Source organism: Eucalyptus grandis, chromosome 1 (genome assembly GCF_016545825.1).
Source record: "Eucalyptus grandis isolate ANBG69807.140 chromosome 1, ASM1654582v1, whole genome shotgun sequence".
Classification (NCBI taxonomy): domain Eukaryota; kingdom Viridiplantae; phylum Streptophyta; class Magnoliopsida; order Myrtales; family Myrtaceae; genus Eucalyptus; species Eucalyptus grandis.
The window spans coordinates 43457573-43475715 of NC_052612.1; the positions used below are offsets into that span (position 1 = coordinate 43457573).

An 18143-nucleotide genomic window follows, 5' to 3' on the forward strand; every position below is an offset into this window, starting at 1 on the left:
GTGGTCAGTGCGTTGGATCAAGCATCAATACACACCAAGATCTGTGTCTGCGCACACTAAAGGAGGATGGTCTACAAAGTGGGTTGTTGCATGGTCGGACACGATCTTTCTGTATCAGCAAATCTAGGGATGTTCTGTCACGGTTTCGGCCTTGATGTTTTGCATCATAGCTTTAGACCCGTTCAAAAGGGTCTCTCGGTCTCACAGGCCCAAGAGTCCAGGACAGAACATGCCATAGAGATGACATTGGAAGCATGAACCTACAGAATCTATGCACAGGTTGTGCTACATTTCTTTCAGTCCTACAAAAGGGTGATGAATCTTACATTCAAAGGAAAAAAAAAAACAGATGCCAAAAGACGGATAACCATATTGCCGGGCCAGAGGAAGAGAAAAGGCTTGAAATGATAATCTGAGAAAATCCCCTTCATCCTTTCCCTTCATTGCCTTTATAAAGGAACGAGATTTTACACCCTCCATCCATTGCAGAATAAGGCATCATTTAGCAAGATACGACTAATTTCACTGTGGCGCCCCTAGACGATTTCAAGGTCGTCTTAGGGATAGACCCATTTTGAACACCACCATGAAATTGCATTTCATTTGCACACTAAGATTTCCATTGCTATATCATATGACTCATTCCATACGTACAGTTGCAAAGAAGCCCCAAATGGTTTGCTTGCCAAACAAGGAAATTTACCATTATGAGTGACATTTACTCCTTACTCGTTTTTGGGAAATTGGCAAAACTTTCATCAACCTTGAAGAGGGATGCTATTGACCCCGAATTCCTGAAAAAATAAGGAAGAAGATAATCAGGCCACGCGCAATTAAAACCGCAAAAACATCATAATATCAATAGGATTTCAGGTCCAATGCCTTGTAGTGAGAAGAGGGGAGGGGAAGGATTCAGATTCAGTTAATAAAGCACGCCAAAAAAATTGGAGTAATGGTGCAAATTTGGTGTGTGAACTCACGTTTTGTATCGACAGATATCTACCGATCGGAGGTAGAAGTTCTTCAGCTCCAACCTTCATGTTAGGGCCGGATGGCACTCTCCTTGATCCAGCCTCAGTAACTACAACATCCACCAAAAATTCCGAGCAAACCGGACGGTGATCCGAAAACCGGGACTCTCCTCGAAAGTAAGAATCTTGCCGTATCCCATTTCCATGGCATAGTATTCGGTCGCACCTGTGATGATCAACAAGATCAAGTATTTGCCGCTTATTCCAGTCAAAAGAGCGAGGATAAAATGCTTTTAACGAGCACATACCATGCCGGAGTTCTCCTTTTATCCTTTGATCTCACGTTCTCTCCTGCATAGGCATCTGAATTGTATGAGAACTTGTAAGTAGGCTCAAATTTGATCTTCTGCTCCTTCCATCCCTTGAAAACTCGGCCCGCCTCCCTTTCAATCTTCAACTACCACAAGAAAAAAAGTACATATGAGCTACTAGAACAAGAAGAGAAACTACCAAGGTCCTGTAAGAAAACACGCAGTTGAAAAAATTTAAATTTGCGCAGAAAGAAAACCTGATCTTTGTTGAGCAGTGCATCCCATGCTTTCCGGTCCATGAGCCTTTTAGTCTCAGAATAGCTCAAAGATATTCGGTAATTCAAGTCGCCCAACCAAATGACCCGGCTGAAGCCATTTTGTGCAGGACATGAAAGTATATCAAAACTCAATAAATTATAGCTTGGCTAAGGTGAAAAACATTGACGAAATCAAACAAGTCACGGTGGTGCTCACTCGTGTTCTAATATTTTCGTCGGTATCCTGCTGTTAGGGACTCTGCATATTTTTGCGAACTGAGTGTTCCTGAGAATTTCTACCACGTCCGAATTTCTCCTGAGCTCGTCACCTTCCTTTTCCCCAGATGCCAGGTGACTGCATATAAAGCAAAAGCTCGTCTGATGGAATAACATACTAACTGAAATGCAGCCCTGCAACCAAACAAAAGCAAAGAACAAAAAAATTAAGATTTGAGATTTTCATTGATGTCCAAGTTGCAGCAATTCTTTTCATTCAAGTTCAATCATGAATGTGTGTACGCACAAATTTAGCTAAAAAGGTTCACCTTATTACCGAGACATCCCATGATCCCACGGCTAGTGCACGAGATTCTTAAATGGCTTACGTGCTGTATGAGCTCTCTCCTTATCCATACCGTGACAAAAATTCCAACCATCTGCTTGATTGCTACGAGACCGTACTTCATCTGATTACCGACAGCAGAAGCTGAAATATCCACCATCTCAAAACCGTTTGTTCCATCATCTTCCTCCTCTGAAGAGATGTCGTCCTCACCTATACTTGGCTGTTGACACCGAAAGCAGATATCTTTACTGTTTTTCCTCTCCAAATCAGTTGGACAATTGCAAGCCTTGAGCCGCCTTCTACTCTCTGTCCTAAAAATTTTACTGATCTTCTTAAGGGAAGGCTTTGGGAAGAAAAGCGAACCAGTCATAGTGGGGCTAGCTCTCAGTCCTCTGTAAGCAGCATTATGCGGTTTGTTGAGTGACTGATTTATCAATGTTAGCCACTTCACTGCAGGTTCAGTGTCTTCAATCACAAGCACATTCCCAGCATTCAATGGGACGATTTCCTGAAAACTGGCATCTGAAGAAACTTACTAAATGAATGAAAGAGCCAAGGCAGTATTCATCTCTGACTTCTTTCAAAATTCCTCATATAAATTCAAAAAACATTCAAGACTCTATAATGATGACTGAGAAAAAACCAGCATCTTCATCAGATGAACAGAACTAGAACAACATCTTTTCCCTTCTAAAGTGTCACATGGCAAGTATCTCGGGCTAGAACGCTGTTTAGTTCCATCAGTGCATCTCCTAATCAAGCGATTGATGAATAACTAACAACTGCTAAGGAAGAAGATATGGCTTTCAGTAAAGTTACGGGAAAGAAATGGTAAGTCTGTACCCCAAAACATATATGTCTGATGGATCACGGACTTGAAGAATTTCATCTAAATTGAGGCTTCCATGAGGAGATTTGCCTCCAACATTCCATGTTGCTACAAAAACCCTGAAAATGAATATCGAAACAACGTGTGCAAAGGGCAACTTGTTCAGAAAAGCATTGTGAGGGGAAGATGTAAAACAAAAGAAAAAGACTAGAATCATAGCAAATAAGTACCTGAAGGGCTGAACATTTCGATCTATCGACATTCCCCCGATGGCCCCAAGACAAGAACTCTCAAGTACCGAACCCCGCTGTTGATCTGGAAAGAGCAAGATGAGAGATAAGTTTAAATACAAGAAACGTGAAGGCACAATATAGTGCTTGAAGCATCTGAAGTCTGGAACAAACTTTATCTGATGGTGACTGGTCATATCCTAATAACCCTAGCATATCCAAAGTTGCCATTTTACTTCCACCAAGAAGACATCCGGGAATTTAGAAACCGAATATCTTTAAGTATTCATTTATCCTCATATCTTAGGAGATAATTCTTTAAAATGGGCCACTGGAAACAATGAAGAAAGGGGTAAAAATTCTTGCTTCCATTAGAACATATTCTCCCTTCTAATCCTACTGTACGAGATGCTCTCCCCCTTTCTTGGACCTCTCTTCACGTTTGTCCTTTTTCCTGATAATAGCTTCGCGCCACGGAATTGCAGATATGGACCAGTGACCGAGTCCAAAATATTCTCGAAAAGAGATATTCCAAATATGATAATTTTCATTAATATTGAAGAAAGAATTCCAGTTATCAGGTGCCCCCTGTGCCTCATTTGTGACCTTTCTTTTCTATTTTGACCGGTGTGTCGTTCATGTCAAGAATATAGTTTGCGTCTAGAATATTAAGCCCGGCAATTGCTGTATCGCCAGGATGAATCTATAGCTATTACGACCAATGAATCGAAGATCACAAGAATTTACATTTGCGAACTGTAGATAGAAAACAAAGGCACTTTCGGCTCTGGTATTCAAATAGTTTCTGAAAGAAAACTCACCGGGGGAGTCGCTTAACTTCCTCTTCAACTTCGTTCCAATCCAATTCTTCATGCCCATAACTTTCTTAGAGAATGACTGAAATCAAAGCGCACAGTTAATTCTTCAGAATTCCGACAAGCAATTGATCTCTTCATAATTATTTAACCCCATATCATTATCTACGGCTGAAAACAAAAAATAAACAGACCCATCATAATAAAAAAGAACTTAAGAACGAAAGGTGGGGAAAATCTCTGACCTTCTTCTTGATCACCTCTGGATTCATCAATGTCACAACCGAAACTGCGCCTTCTCATCAATGGAACAGTGGCGATGTGGAATGGGCGATGACCTTGGGAAAATGAATTGGCGTTCCGTCGGAATAGCACATCATGGACAGGAAATGGCAACAATCAATCAATTGGAGATATTGAAGGATCGCATGTGGATTGGATGACGTTTATATCCGAGGGCGAAAAAGGTATATATGAGCAGGCGTAAATGGCATTAATGAGCAAGAGGAAAGAAGAGACCACCAATCTCACATCCCAAGCATCCCCTCCAGCAAAAAATCCCATTCAAAAAAGTTCCATTTTTCATATAGTCCAGACACAAATTTTCACCCACAAAAACCAGAAGAAGATGAAGAAGAAGAAGAAGAAGAAGGAACAGAGAGAGGGAGAGAGATTGCGCAAATGCCCATCAGCCAGACGTGCCATATAATATATAATTGTGACTTGTTGATCATGATGATTTTTATTGGAGGCAAGAAAAGGAGGAGAAAAGAGTCATAATGTTAGGAGTTTACCATTGAAACAGACAAGCATCACAGAACCATCTTGAACATCCGAGCATCGCCATCACAGAGGGCAAGTTGGCAACCCATATAAGAATTCTTAGACGTCCCAAGTTGTGTCTCCCCCGAGGAAATTAAAAAGAAGTCAACTTTCCCCGAGCATAAATCCACAGGAACGTATTAAGATAATACTAGTCAGGGATTTTCTCGGTTCTCAATTTCTTGGGGAACCCAGTTTGAATTCAGGCTTGAAGGGGACAATGAAGAATAACAAGGAACCTGGGTATCCGGTCCTGTACACAAGATCAAGAACTCTGTTCAAAGACACGAAGGCAAAAGGTTGACGTTTCGAGAAGGAATAAGCGGATACAGAGAAAGAGAGAGAGAGAGAGAAGGAGGAATGGATTTACGTGCAAAGGGTGCGAAGATTTAGAATTTGGATTTATAATCGGTTCAATCGAGAAAGAGAAAGAGACGGTCAAAAGGGTCGAATGAACTTTCTTAACGTCGACGGCCATGGAAGGAGAAGGAGTAGCAGACGCTGTGCTGCCAGTTGGGTCAGCCAGTCAGTTCCCCATCTGTCAGAGTGAAAGAAATTGAATTTACGGTCCTACGGTCTGGTCTGGAAAGTACAAGATCTTTTACAGTAGTCCTACCGAGGACGAGTGCTTGTGAAATTTTTAAAGCTAATTCAATTATTCACATCGTTCATTCGTGGACGATATAATTTACAGATCGATGAATTAACAATAATTTCAACTATTGATCGTACGGCGGGACTTGTCGCTAGACCTATTATAATGAATGGTGGGGATAGACTTGATTCACTAGCCATACAATCGGGTTGGCCACAATTTTTTATATGAATATCATAATGGAATTGTCTTTGGAAGGGGGGAGGAGGAGGAGTTGGAAAGCTGTTTTGGAAGGGGAGAAGAAGGGAGGAAGGAGGAGGAAGAGAGAGAGAGAGAGAGACTCAAAAGGAGGGCCTTGGTTTGTCAGAGGAGAGAAGTGGTCCACACGTGTGGCCTGCAAAAAAGAACAAGAAAAGCATCCAAGAAACATGCAAGTCCCTGTCAAGTTGTGGATTTCTTTTGAAGCTTTTTCCTCCTTCAGCCAAGGTGACTCACCTTGGCTCCCTCAAAGTGATGCATCTTTGCCGGCAAGCGTGGGTCACCTCTTTCTCCCCCTCTCTTGATCATGGTCCATACCCTAGTCCTTACCCATTTCTTGATACCCTCTTGTTTCTTCTTTCTTTATCCTCCCTTTCCTTGCTTTCTTCTTTTCAATTTAGACCATTTTCAAATTTCCTCTGTTCCTTTATGCGGGCAATGAGGAGCTTGTGTGTTTGAAGGCGGGTTTGACTCCTTTATGACCGTTTCAAAAGGCTCAAGACGGTTTCGAATGCTTTGTTTGTCTGTAACAATTTGAATGCGAATTCTCGACATGTTTAAAAATCAATAGGCATTACAGAAACATTAATCATAATTCAGAGGGTCTTTGCCTCTCTTTTTTTTTAGGGGAAAAAATAGGATTCGCATATTGAGCAGTGAAGCTAACAAATCATTACGCGTAATCAACTTAGAGTATGAATCAATGATAATTATGGAATTTGAAAACACAAGTTACATACCAAATGGCTCTCTTTGGTATTGCCGTGTGGGGACATGGGAAGGTTCCTTCCTTGGTGGCTTTCGAATTCGTAATTTGTGGAAAGTACAAAATTATTATTGAGATTCACATCTGTCTTTTCATACAAGTCAAAACCACATCTTTCTTGAGAAATAGACAAAAATTGCCCACTTTATAAAAGCTTTTACAGCTCACCATAATGTTTCTAAAACTGCTCGGTCATGATTTTTCTCTTAGGAAATCCGCCATCCTTTCAATGAACTTGAGTGGTTAGACATTCACGAGAAAGTAAACAACAACGAACAAACAAAGAGGAGGCATCAATGTGCTTGACAACCTCAGTCAAGAAAAAGGCAAAAACTAGAGATGAAATCAAAGTCGATAATTTGCAATTCTTTCTGTTTTTCTTTTCTTCTTTTTTTGAAAAAATAATGCATTATGTTTGTGAATAATTTTACTACAATGCAAACACAGATCACCCTATTTCCTCAAAAGAATTGATTATCGAATAGATTTTCTCTTGTAGGCGTTCCATAAAGGGGTCGCTTTTCAATAAAATCCTAAAGAAAATACTATAAATTAGGCTTGAAGTAATGACCCCATTTGAAGACCGGGTCAGAGCAATCCAAACCATCAGACCCAAGCTCTGTTATCATGGGAAACGGTCAACCAAGCAATCGAAATAATGAATTCTAATGTCATATTATATTAACCTAAGCTGCTAAGACTAAGCAGAAAGAAGCAAACCTGCTAGGAATGAGTGGCATGGGTAATGGTCCCAAAAGCTTTGATTTGTAGGGCAATTATTAATTTTGCTGCTTCAAAGAAAAGCAGATGATGATGCTGATATAGAGGAAGACCAGGAATATTTTTTCCTCTTTCTTTACAAAAAAAATATTGTTTTTAAGAAGGGGCGAGAGAAATCTTGTTTCGGAGACAGCATGTTTGCTGTGTCCTGCTTTGTGCTTCAAATTTGAAGCAACCTTTGAATAATAAATGGGCGTATCGTGTAAAGGAGTTGCCTTCGAGAAGAAAAAGAACTTTCAATTAGTTCTACGTTGCCGAGGAGATGGTCCATCTCACATCTTTCCCCGGCTTGATTTGTGATCATATGGAAACGTGAGCTTTAAGGCTATTTGGCCATCCGTATTCAAATTGGAATAAAATAGGATAAGGTAGGATTAGAAATTCTTCAAGTATCTTCCAAATCGTAAAAAATCACATCATATATTTGATACAATCTAAGATGGGATTGAGAATTGTTGAAAATCCTCTGTTGTGTCCAGCTGCTTCGACGGAGGGACACATGCTTTGATCCACGATGAGAGAGAAACGAGTGATTGCGGAGTATGTGTATCCGATCAAGCCTTCACGCTCATATTATTGTTAGGTTTTGGTCCCTTCATATGGCTATTTCATATAGCAGATTGTAACAGTACTGTAGTAGAAGAGTAAATTGTGCGATAAGAGTTTGTCGGGCTTAAAAGTCAAGTGATATAAGTCTGTCAAGCATATAGGGATGTAAATATGAATCTGTCATTGTAAAAGTCGGAGCATGTACAAATTATTGGCCACTGCCGGGCATAAGGCATCTTTGTAAATTATTAATGACCTCCATAACTATCGCCAATAATTAGGTGTTAGGTGTTTGTCTTATGCCTTAAGGGGCAAATTGCCCCCTCCCTAAAAATAATATTATATGGTTTAGGAGTGATAATTGGTTTATGGTCAATCATGGACTAACCATGGATCAGCCCAACCCGACCAATCCAGGTCTGATTTTCCGGCAGATATTAAGTCAGTCATTAGTCCTAGGATCCCTAAATCCTACCCTGCGTAGGTTGGTTTTCAATCCTGAGAATTTAGAATGGGTCCAACTCAAACCAATTATGTACATAATATATATTATATGCTTTTATCTACTTTAGATTCTAGCACCTCATCTTCAGTTCTCTTTACCATTCAGTTTGTCTTGTAAATTAGAAAATAGAAAGAAACCCAGTCCTAATTCAACCAAAAAAAAAAAAATCTCTTCACTTGCCTTGGCCTTACTCGCCTTCTCACCTTACTCATGACTTGCCTCTGTTCCCTCACCTCGCATGTTTGTTTTTATGGTTTGTTGCTTGTAACAAGTATAAATTTGTATTATTACCTTATCTTATATTTATGTTTGATATGTACTAGTGTTCATAAGTTGGTTGATCATTATCGCATTATTGATGGATATGTAATTTAAAATAATCATTTTAAGGAATACAAAAAACTAATCAATTAGTTTCGGATTGACCTTGGAACCAGACCAGACCAATAGGGTCAGTCTAATCCTTGGTCCCAAACTTAATAGAATCAATCATCGGTCTCAAAAATTGAAAACCAACACTGTGCAGATTAATCCTTCGATTAGATATTAGACCAACCCAATTCGAACCATGCTCACCCCTAGTGTGGTTTGCTATGAATCCTTAAAACTTTTTCTTATCTTTCTTTCTAACTGATGTGATTCTTTAAAACTATAGATGTTCTATAATATTGGTAGTATGCTTTGCACTTTTCACAATATAAAACTTGTGCATCAAAATTCTGCTATCATAAAATTTTCTATAATATGAGTCAAAAAATGGAAAGAGTTTGGTGGCTAACAGGCAATCCCTATTCTGATACCGAAAGGCTTGTGCGTGTGGGATAACATATGTGCCACAAATTCCATTTTTGTTTTCCTTGGTTCATATCATAGGCCGATTTTTGGTATAAGAAGTAAGTTATAGGTGACAAGTAGTAGGTTTACTTTGTTTTTTTTGTGTGCGCGTGCACACGTATGTGTCCACATCAACGCCAGCAGTATAATTTAGGATGGTCGATGTCTACGTCAACAATTTCCGGATTCAATTAGTAAAATTGAAACATTTAGAATTAAATTTGTCAAAATATAATAGGTTCATGACTATTTGGAGAATTCTCCCCATGACGAACAGAGCGAGTTCTGGAGGACAAGTTCCACCGGGCCTACTTGAGAGTAAATGATGTTTAAGTTGAGAATTTTTTAACCACAATTGCAGAATAAAGCTGATGTATTCACAAGTAAAGAACATAAAAATATAGGTAACAATTAACATGCTTAGGATTAGATTCTACACCCACAAACAAATGAATTTCACAGCCCTTAAGACTTTCTCAACCAATACGATGGTATGCCCGATTCTCTCGGTTGCTTGTCCCGTGCCGGCCGTGGAAAGCACTCCAACCAATATTCGTACACCATACCCGCAATTATATGGCTTCTGGACAGCGATGGCGATCATCTTCGGACTCCTTTTCACCCTCATCGTCATCACACGATCGGCTTACCAAAGAGGACGATAGGTTGTGATTGGAGGTGATGGCGATCAAGTGATGATTGAAAGTGATAACAATGGCTACTTTGGTGGCGGTCCTCGCATGGTGGCCAGCGAGCAATATGCGTTACGCCATTGTCGGAAAATAATAGGATTCATCGAGTCATTTTTAATTTTTAAAATTCAACTTGGATTTTCTCAATCCCTTGTCTCGGATTTCTTATCCAGCATGTTAGTCAAGTGAGGAGGACGTCAACAAACATCTGATAAGATAAATTATGCTATCCGAGCAATCAAACGCAGCCTCAGTGATCTTTGAGAATGAGAAAAGATTAAACTTGCTTCAGTTACTTCACGAAAACAGTGAATGGGCAGCGTTACCGACGTATCCAATTCAGAATAACGAAAAAGATGACTGGGGAAACGGCAGCCTCTCGATGTGGACGATGAGAATCAAGTCCCATTTTTTTCTTTTCCTTCCAGCTCTCGGAGGAACCTCTTGAGTTAAAAAGAATAAAAGACTAGAACTGCATTTAGAGTCTAGGCTATGATTATGATGGAGGAACTTTATTCCTTCAGGACATTTCTCAAAACAGCTGGAACGATCTTTCAAGGTACTTGGGGGCTTCTTAAAGAATTAGCTAGTGAGATGGGGTATCTTAAGATTCTCATTCTGCTTCATATAACGTGCAAGTCATGCACCTCTTGTAGTTGGGAAGATACATTAGCATTACCCCACTCACTCTCTTGCTCATTCATGGTTGTCCTGAATAGTATTCTATAATAGAGTCTGAATTCTAGAACCACGACATGAAGGCGCAAATTCCGTTTTTTATCAGACTCAAATCATCGTTGGTATTACGAAACTTGAATTTCACAGACCAACATAAGATTTTCGAAAGAAATCACGCACCGTGCCCGTCGATAAAAAGCAAATAACAAAGAGACCAGTCCACAAGGCCATACACAGAAACGTCTCTCATTCACTAACACATCGAATTCCAGCCAAGAGCATTCGTGTAACTAATGAGGTCACTCAGCCAAAAAAAAAGACAGATCAGCAGTGGGCAAATTCAGTGCATTGACCAAATGCCAAACCTACTTTTGTTGTTTGTACTCGGCAAAACTGAGTAAGAACGCGTTTTCGCACATGCTAATTTCATCAACTAGTGCCGGTAATATTCGGCCCGTCGAAGATTTATCAAGCGGTTCAGGCAAAATTCATGGAAAAAGGAAAATTAAGCGACTCACAAACTTGTGACAGATGTGGGATGACTACGACCTCTCCATAGGTTACTTATAAACAGAAAGTTTCCCTGATGAAGACGGAGAATGGAAGAAGCAGCAAGGCAATTGCTACTATGCTCAAACTTATGTGTTTGTTTCGCAGAAAATTAAAAAAATATTTCCGCAAAAGCAAGTTCTAGAAATTTCTACAGTTAATTTTTCTTCGTTTGGTAATATATAAACAAGAACTTTTTCTGATGTTTAGATCTTAATGGAAAATGATTTCAATCTCATGACTTTATTTCAAACAAAAAAATTAAATTTTTGACAAAATTTTTAAATTCGAATTTTTAATTATTTTCAAATTTTATTTTTTCTACTCTTTTCTTTTTTTTTTTTTTCTTTTCTTTCATTTTCCTTTTCATCCTTCCTCTTAGCCATAGGTGAGCTCGAGCTCATTGGAATAGGGCGAGACTTGAGCTCATTGGCCCATGCTGGCCGGTTGCCGATTGTCACTAAGGCTTGACCATCGGCTGAGGGAGAAATAAAAAGAAAAATGAAGGAAAATTTGACTTCTTTTAAATTTAGGAATTTACTTTCCTAAATTTATGAATGAATATTTTGTTGACAGAAAATATTTTCGGTTGATTAACCATTTTTCGCAAACCATACAGGTAGAAGTCTAGAAAATCAATTCTTGAAAAACCTTTCAACAAAACAAACGTAACCTTACATCCAATAATATGACTTTACTACTAATTCTCTTGCATTTACGGGCACAAACAAAATTAGGTACGGGACCCAAAGAGACCAAATACGCAAACATAGAGACCAGATACATTGACTGTAGTCTTCGGAGACTAAGGATGTGCATGATCATAAAGTTCCTGATCTCAACCAAAAATCTCCCCAAATTGTAGTCTTCTGCTAACATTATTCCTTTCCTTATTGTCAGATACCTTTGTTCAAATTCAACGTTTAATTAGTTTCATGCTTTTTTGTTTTTGGCCAAGAAAATATTATTCCACGCTCTTCGCTCCAGTCATTTTAAAAAAGCATGGAAACCTTTTCAGCAACTCCCACTTCTAGCCCCATTTAAAATGGAAAATATAGAAAGTGTCCCCGTTTATGAGAACTACTTTTGGTTTCAGAAACAAGATGAGTCCTACCAAACATGTTTTGCGACCAGATTTTCTATTTGCACCATCAGTCTTTTCACCTAAAAACAAAACAAAATGCAACGTTTGACGTCATGCGTCCCCTGAATGGACTACCTCTCTATTGAAACAAATTGATGCTACAGCTAAAATAGCAAAAATCTCACGATGTACAACAAATTCACTAATCTAAGCTTAACGATTGAATATAGTTACACAAAGATTGTCTAAGCACGAGGGATCACAACTCTAGAAATGGAAAAGCAGTCTGGTGGCATGAAGCAGAACCCTTCAGAGCGAAAACTGGATCTAACCAAGTGATACATAACAAGAATTACAGAGGAGAAAAACAAGAGCCAGGACATGTCAAGACTGCATGGCTAACATTTCGGGTTCAGGCTCGTGACCATGCACTCTCAGGCGATAAATGCAAGTATGAGTGGGGCTTCCATGGTTTGACGTGAAGTCTAACCTGACTGTATCAATGAGACCAGGAGCTGTCAAATCCATGACCCTAAATGTTTGAGCATTGCTCTTCTCAAGATCATACATGAACTCTGCCAAGAGAAACATCTTCTCAGTGTCAACTGCTGCTGCATCAGCCTGCCCTTGAAGCCATCCAGAAACCCTACAGTCCTTAGGAGCACTTGACCTGTCGTATGCTACACTCTGTTCAAAAATCATTGTCAATCACCAATTTTTCAGTACAAAAGCCAACCAGGTAAAAAACAAAGAGAATCAATTCGATTATCTGATGATTATCCACAAAAAAGAGGGGAACAAGAAGATGAAAAAAGTGGCAAACAATCACCAGTTATATCTTATCTAATAGTACATTAATGGCATGGAGTGACTGATTAAAAGTCAATGGGAAGAGAATCCACGTTTCAGAAATTCCCAGTTGACAATTAATAAATATGAATAATAAAAACAGAAGTGGGATAGAACCCTGATGATAGTAGAAACAAAGAAGTATTCAAAAGATAATGCAAAACAATATAACAATACTGCAGAACAAAAAATAGAAATCAGAGTCAGGAAGAAATTAGTTACATCCCAGTCCAATAAAAATGTGAAAATCAAATCTTTTACTATATCAAAGGGCAATTCCAATCCATCGAATCTTCTCCAGTTTGTAGATTGGGCAACAAATCACAGAAAATGAAATAACAGCAAACTATTTGACAAGCCTAACATAGTCATATGATCAAATGCACCCACATAACAAATTTGACCAATATACAGCTGGTAGAAGGGAATAGCGAATCATCAGCAGGTGGAGCAAAAGCCAATTCAGTAATGAGACAAAGTCATCAGATAAAATCCATCAATTAAGAAATTTCACCAACTAGCTAATCAATCACAAGTCCTTATTAAAGCAAAGTCTCTTTCAAGCATAAAAAGTATGATCTATTTCGCTCATTGTAAGGGAACTTTAACCCCATCCTAATGATATTACTCTGATCTGTCATTTAGAACTATTAAACCTTTCGACATAGGTTTTGCTCATTTGTGCAAGGTTCCACACTGCCATATTACTCTCATTCACAAGAGGAACTCCCCAAAGGTACCATCAGATTGTAAGTTAGTAATGCTTCAATACACAAGAATCTCACTATCTAGGATGGATCTCCTGTACTGTTGGTATCATGGTTTTGGCTATTGCCACTACCCCTGCAGGAACTGCTAAAATCAGTTTTTGCTCTCTACCAATGAATAGGGATAGGGATCAATTGATAAACATTCTTTTTAAAAAAAGAGAATCCAATCTAGGATGAATGCTTTTTTTCATTCACTATGTGCTGACTGGATTGCATGTGAAATCGTTGAACAGGTGGATTGCGTGAAGATCATGTCCTTAAGATTCTAAAATTAGTGCAATATACAAGTCAATTCTGCTTCATTTGCTTTGACTACTAAAATGTTTCACTTCACAGGTTCTCTTTGCTGGCCATAGACTTAGCAAGTAATCAAAAGATTGGCCTACAATTAACTTAACCAAATTTGACATATGCATATATACCCACTAACTATTCCAAAACTACTAGGCCACCATCAATACCATACACCTCCACCACATTGAGCCATGACCATTGAGCCATGACCACTCCCACCACCATTGCCAGTGTCCAACCAACCCTACCACAACTGCACCAAACATATTGGCAGTGATTACCAAAATCCAACATCCCCTATACCGCCAACAAAACAAGTTCCTAAATTCCTTTTCAAGAAAGAAACTTTGTGAGGCCCAACCATTAGAAAATATCTCACAATTAGGGAATTATAAAGAAAATGTGTTTCATTGAAGGTCAATCGCAAAGTTTATGCCAAAAAATATGAATATATAGCACTCATGATGACCTATTTCAGGAAATTCTATCATGCTAGGCAGCGGGTTTTCGCATAAAAAGCATCCAGCACCCCCAAATTTTCTCCCTTCTTGAAAGAGGGTAAAGACAAATTCAAACCCTCGCTTCACATACCACTCTCTCATACCTTTCTAAAATCATCCAACTAAGAGAGAAGAAAGCTAAATTATTCAAGCAAGGACCTCAATTATACAGATTTGTGAAAGCCTCCCAGTGAATCACGCTTAAAGATATGCCATCGAGAAGCCAAACCATACTTCCGAGTAATATTGAAGATGTGTAGTCTAACATCACTTCCCCAAATTCTGGGCCCCTGGGCTTTACAAAATCCTTGCTTGTTTCAAGGCAAATCTACATCAGCAGGCTTTTTCTGCACTAACCTCCTATAAAGATTGAGAGGCTACAAAATTTATGGCAATCAGAAAGGATGAGACAAAAATCTTTGCATGTGTAGAAATAAAGCATAACCAAGCCTGTACAACTGAATCCCAAGCTTTTGTTTGGTTCAATTTAATTAGGTTTTGTTTTTGTTTACCACTTTATTTAATGCGGTTCTTGAACCTTGACTGCTAAAAAAGGAATTTCCTAGATTAGAAGCCCCTTGGAAATGCTGAACCAAACGCACCCGAACTCCTTTTGCAAGCTGATCCACAGAGGTCTCTCAAGAATGGTATAAAAAGCCATATGGTGTCACCTCACATAACGGCCACTGATGTCTGGTGGCAAGGAGGCTTTAAAAAGTGCAAACTGCCAATTTACAAAATGGACCTATAGCATCCAAAACTTCCCATCACTAGACTTATGAGCAAGAAGATGGAAAAATATAGTGCACTGTCCTTTAAATACATCAGCACATATATTCTCCCGCTCCTCTGTTACCACCCCTTCCTTGTGTGCATCAAAGTTAGGGCAAACATTTGGCCCAATATCAGTAGCAATGAACAAAACATGTTTGTCTTCTGTATGATTTTTTCTTCTTTTTCTTGTTCTAAGAGGTAACAATCCAGATGTTCTCCCATGTCAATCCCCTAGTTTAACTGGACAATCTAGTCGCAAGTATGAAGTTCATCAATCTCGAGCTCAACTAAAACAGAATAAAGGAAACTCTAAGCAAGCACTGTAACCAATTACTTGGACAGGGGAAACAACCCACCATTCTGTTACCTTTTGTCAATAGGTCCTCATGTTTAAGTTAATATAAACAAAAGCCCCACCAGCAAATCTTAAGCACCCCGTCAAATCCCAAGTACATACAGGCAAGAGACCAAGACAAAACAGCAAAAAAGTAAAGTGAACGCTGATTCTGCAGCAAGAATTGCAATATGTTATGAAAGAAAGCATCACCTTTGCGACATGTTCCAAGGTAACAGCTTCAGGAACAATTGCTGTCCTAAGCCTAATTTGCACATAGCCATTACTTCCTTTCAAAGGAAAACACTGGCCAGGCTCACCAAAACTGGGTTTCAGCATTTTATCCGCATCACTATGAACACCTTGGCGATTGCTTATTGAAAACCAAGTACTTCCTTTCCCGATGAGATAAGGCTCTGAGTGTTTAACCACCATTCCCCACCGAAGAACAGCGCATAATCTACCCTTCCAAGCCCATCTGCAGCGTGTTTCTCTATCTCCTTCAAAACGACATCTCTTGCATAAGCCTTCACATCATCTAAACTGACATCACTCTGATCACCTACACCACCCTTTCCCTTCATAAATTCTTCGATGAACTTCTCAAACTCTTCCTTCGACAACCAATTTCCTTCCTTTAACTCTCTCAAAGACTGCTCCACAGCTTCACTCTTGGCTTCTAGTTTCTTCAGATCAGTTCTCATCATCACACTGTTATCCTCAATCTGCTTGCTGAATTCCTTCCTCAGCCCACCAATCTCACTCCCCAGTTTCTTATCAACCACATCCACCTGCACCTGAATCATCTTCGAAGTCTTCTTCAACATCCCCTCCACTTCCGCAATCCGCCCCTCGAAATCCGTAAATTCCGCGACGCTCCCCGATGACCCCATGGAGAGCCTCCTAACCAACTGAACCAGACCTAGCAGGACGACCAGGAGCAGGACATTCTTCGTGAAGACGCTCACCACCGTGAGCCACCGGGGCTTCTCGGCCCTGGGGACCACCTTGCGCGCGCGGCGCGGGGAGATCGTGGAATTCCCGAGCGCCTTCTTCACGGCCGCCAGGTCCTTGGCCTCCCCACCGCGGATCGAGTGGTGGCTCAGATCCTTGCTGTTGCCGGAGACGGCCCGGTCGTCGGCATTGGCCCCGTTATCGGCGGGGACGAGCTCGATGTTGGCGCCGGACTTCTTGTCGCCGAGCACCACCGGCCTTCGCCGCGCCGACGCGGGGTTCGCGGTGATCGACACCGTGGACGCGGACATCCTCGGGCGACGGCAACAGAGAGGGAGTCGCCGGTACCGCGAGAGGGGAGAGAGAGAGAGAGAGAGAAGAGAGAGAGAAACCCTAATCTGGTCGGCGAGGGATTGGCGGGGGGACGGAGGAGAGCGGCGATCTAGAGAGAGAAAGAGAGAGTCGCGCGGCGGAGGAGGGCGGAGGTGATGGGCGACGCAACGATTAGAACGGTGGCACCGGTTCTGATTTCGATTTCAAATTATGGTTTCGCTTTTTGTGGCCGAAGATAAAAAGAATAATAAAAAAAAGAGGAAATCGGTAGTTTTTACTTTTCATCTTGCGCAAGAGAGAAAACGACGACGTTTGCTTGTGTTGAAAAAATCTCTTGATTTATTTTTCTTATTCTTTTTTATTTATCGATGATTATCACAAATTTTGATGTTCGTCCAATCTCGGCCCTCGGATCTTTCATGTCATAACGGTTTTGTTTAGAATAGCGGCTAAATTGACGTAAATCATTATCATCCGTTCGCATCTTTAATTAAATAAAATAATGATTATCGTGCAAATGATGCGTCAATTATCCATAAAGAAAATGAGTGAAGTGGACAACATTTTACAAGCCATCAACAAGCAAGCAGAGCAAAACAGAGAAAAAATAAGACCAATTATCAATCATCAGCTTCTCAATCAATTTTTGTACGTTGTTTTATGCCTATATAAGGTAATGTATGTAAAGGTTAAGGGGAAGAGCGCACATTTCATGGAAACATCCTTGTCTTTCTTGAATCAAAGATTGATGAAGAAATCGTGATTTTTCCATAAAAGGGTTGGGCATTTTTTGACAAAATATGAGTGAGAATCTGCGCATACCCAATATTCATCATTCCACTGATAGACATTTCAGATCTATGAAATAAAATGTCGATCTGTATCTAAATCGAAATTCTCATTCGAATTTGATGGCCATAACTTTTTTTTATTGTTCTACCCGGGCAAAGTTATATGTATAAAAGGTGCTCAAAATTCGAATTGGATTAACTTGTTGAGATCGCATTAAAAGGAAAATTCATGATTTCTAACACCTTTCAATGCTTCATACCGAGTACAATAGTTCGAGAATACTAGTGCATGGGAATTTAAGGGGAGAAAAAGAAAAAGAAAAAAGAGAGAGAGAGATTTGTTAAATGATAAGCGTGAGTTATACAATATTCTTTGGGATTTAGATTGATATGTTAGATCAATCAATATCAATCTAATATTGGAATTCATTTTGTAATATACTTTTATCTCCTT

The 18143-nt window shown here is 39.7% G+C and overlaps 2 protein-coding genes across 3 annotated transcripts; both read right to left on the bottom strand.

Moving 5' to 3' along the window:
- Positions 1–261: 261 nt before the first annotated feature.
- On the bottom strand, positions 262–5371 carry LOC104421178 (type I inositol polyphosphate 5-phosphatase 10). Of its 2 annotated transcripts, XM_010033044.3 has the most exons (12): positions 5171–5371; positions 4773–5053; positions 4224–4316; positions 3985–4060; positions 3164–3248; positions 2948–3052; positions 2085–2619; positions 1757–1950; positions 1540–1648; positions 1280–1428; positions 981–1197; positions 262–794 (listed from the first exon to the last, which is right to left on the bottom strand). In XM_010033044.3, exons 3-12 carry the CDS (start codon positions 4248–4250, stop codon positions 759–761), a joined length of 1533 nt encoding a protein of 510 aa, XP_010031346.2. In that variant the 5' UTR covers positions 4251–4316; positions 4773–5053; positions 5171–5371; the 3' UTR covers positions 262–758. The 2 variants fall into 2 exon arrangements, with proteins under 2 accessions (XP_010031346.2, XP_010031347.2); XM_010033045.3 differs by lacking the exons at positions 3985–4060; positions 4224–4316; positions 4773–5053; positions 5171–5371 and having other exon boundaries at positions 2085–2626.
- A 6823-nt stretch (positions 5372–12194) lies between these two features.
- On the bottom strand, positions 12195–17123 carry LOC104421180 (SUN domain-containing protein 1). The gene is given in 3 exon segments (XM_010033046.3): positions 12195–12777; positions 15825–16048; positions 16051–17123. Coding segments are annotated over 3 exon segments (1353 nt in total). The 5' UTR covers positions 16877–17123; the 3' UTR covers positions 12195–12474.
- Between the last annotated feature and the right edge of the window lie 1020 nt (positions 17124–18143).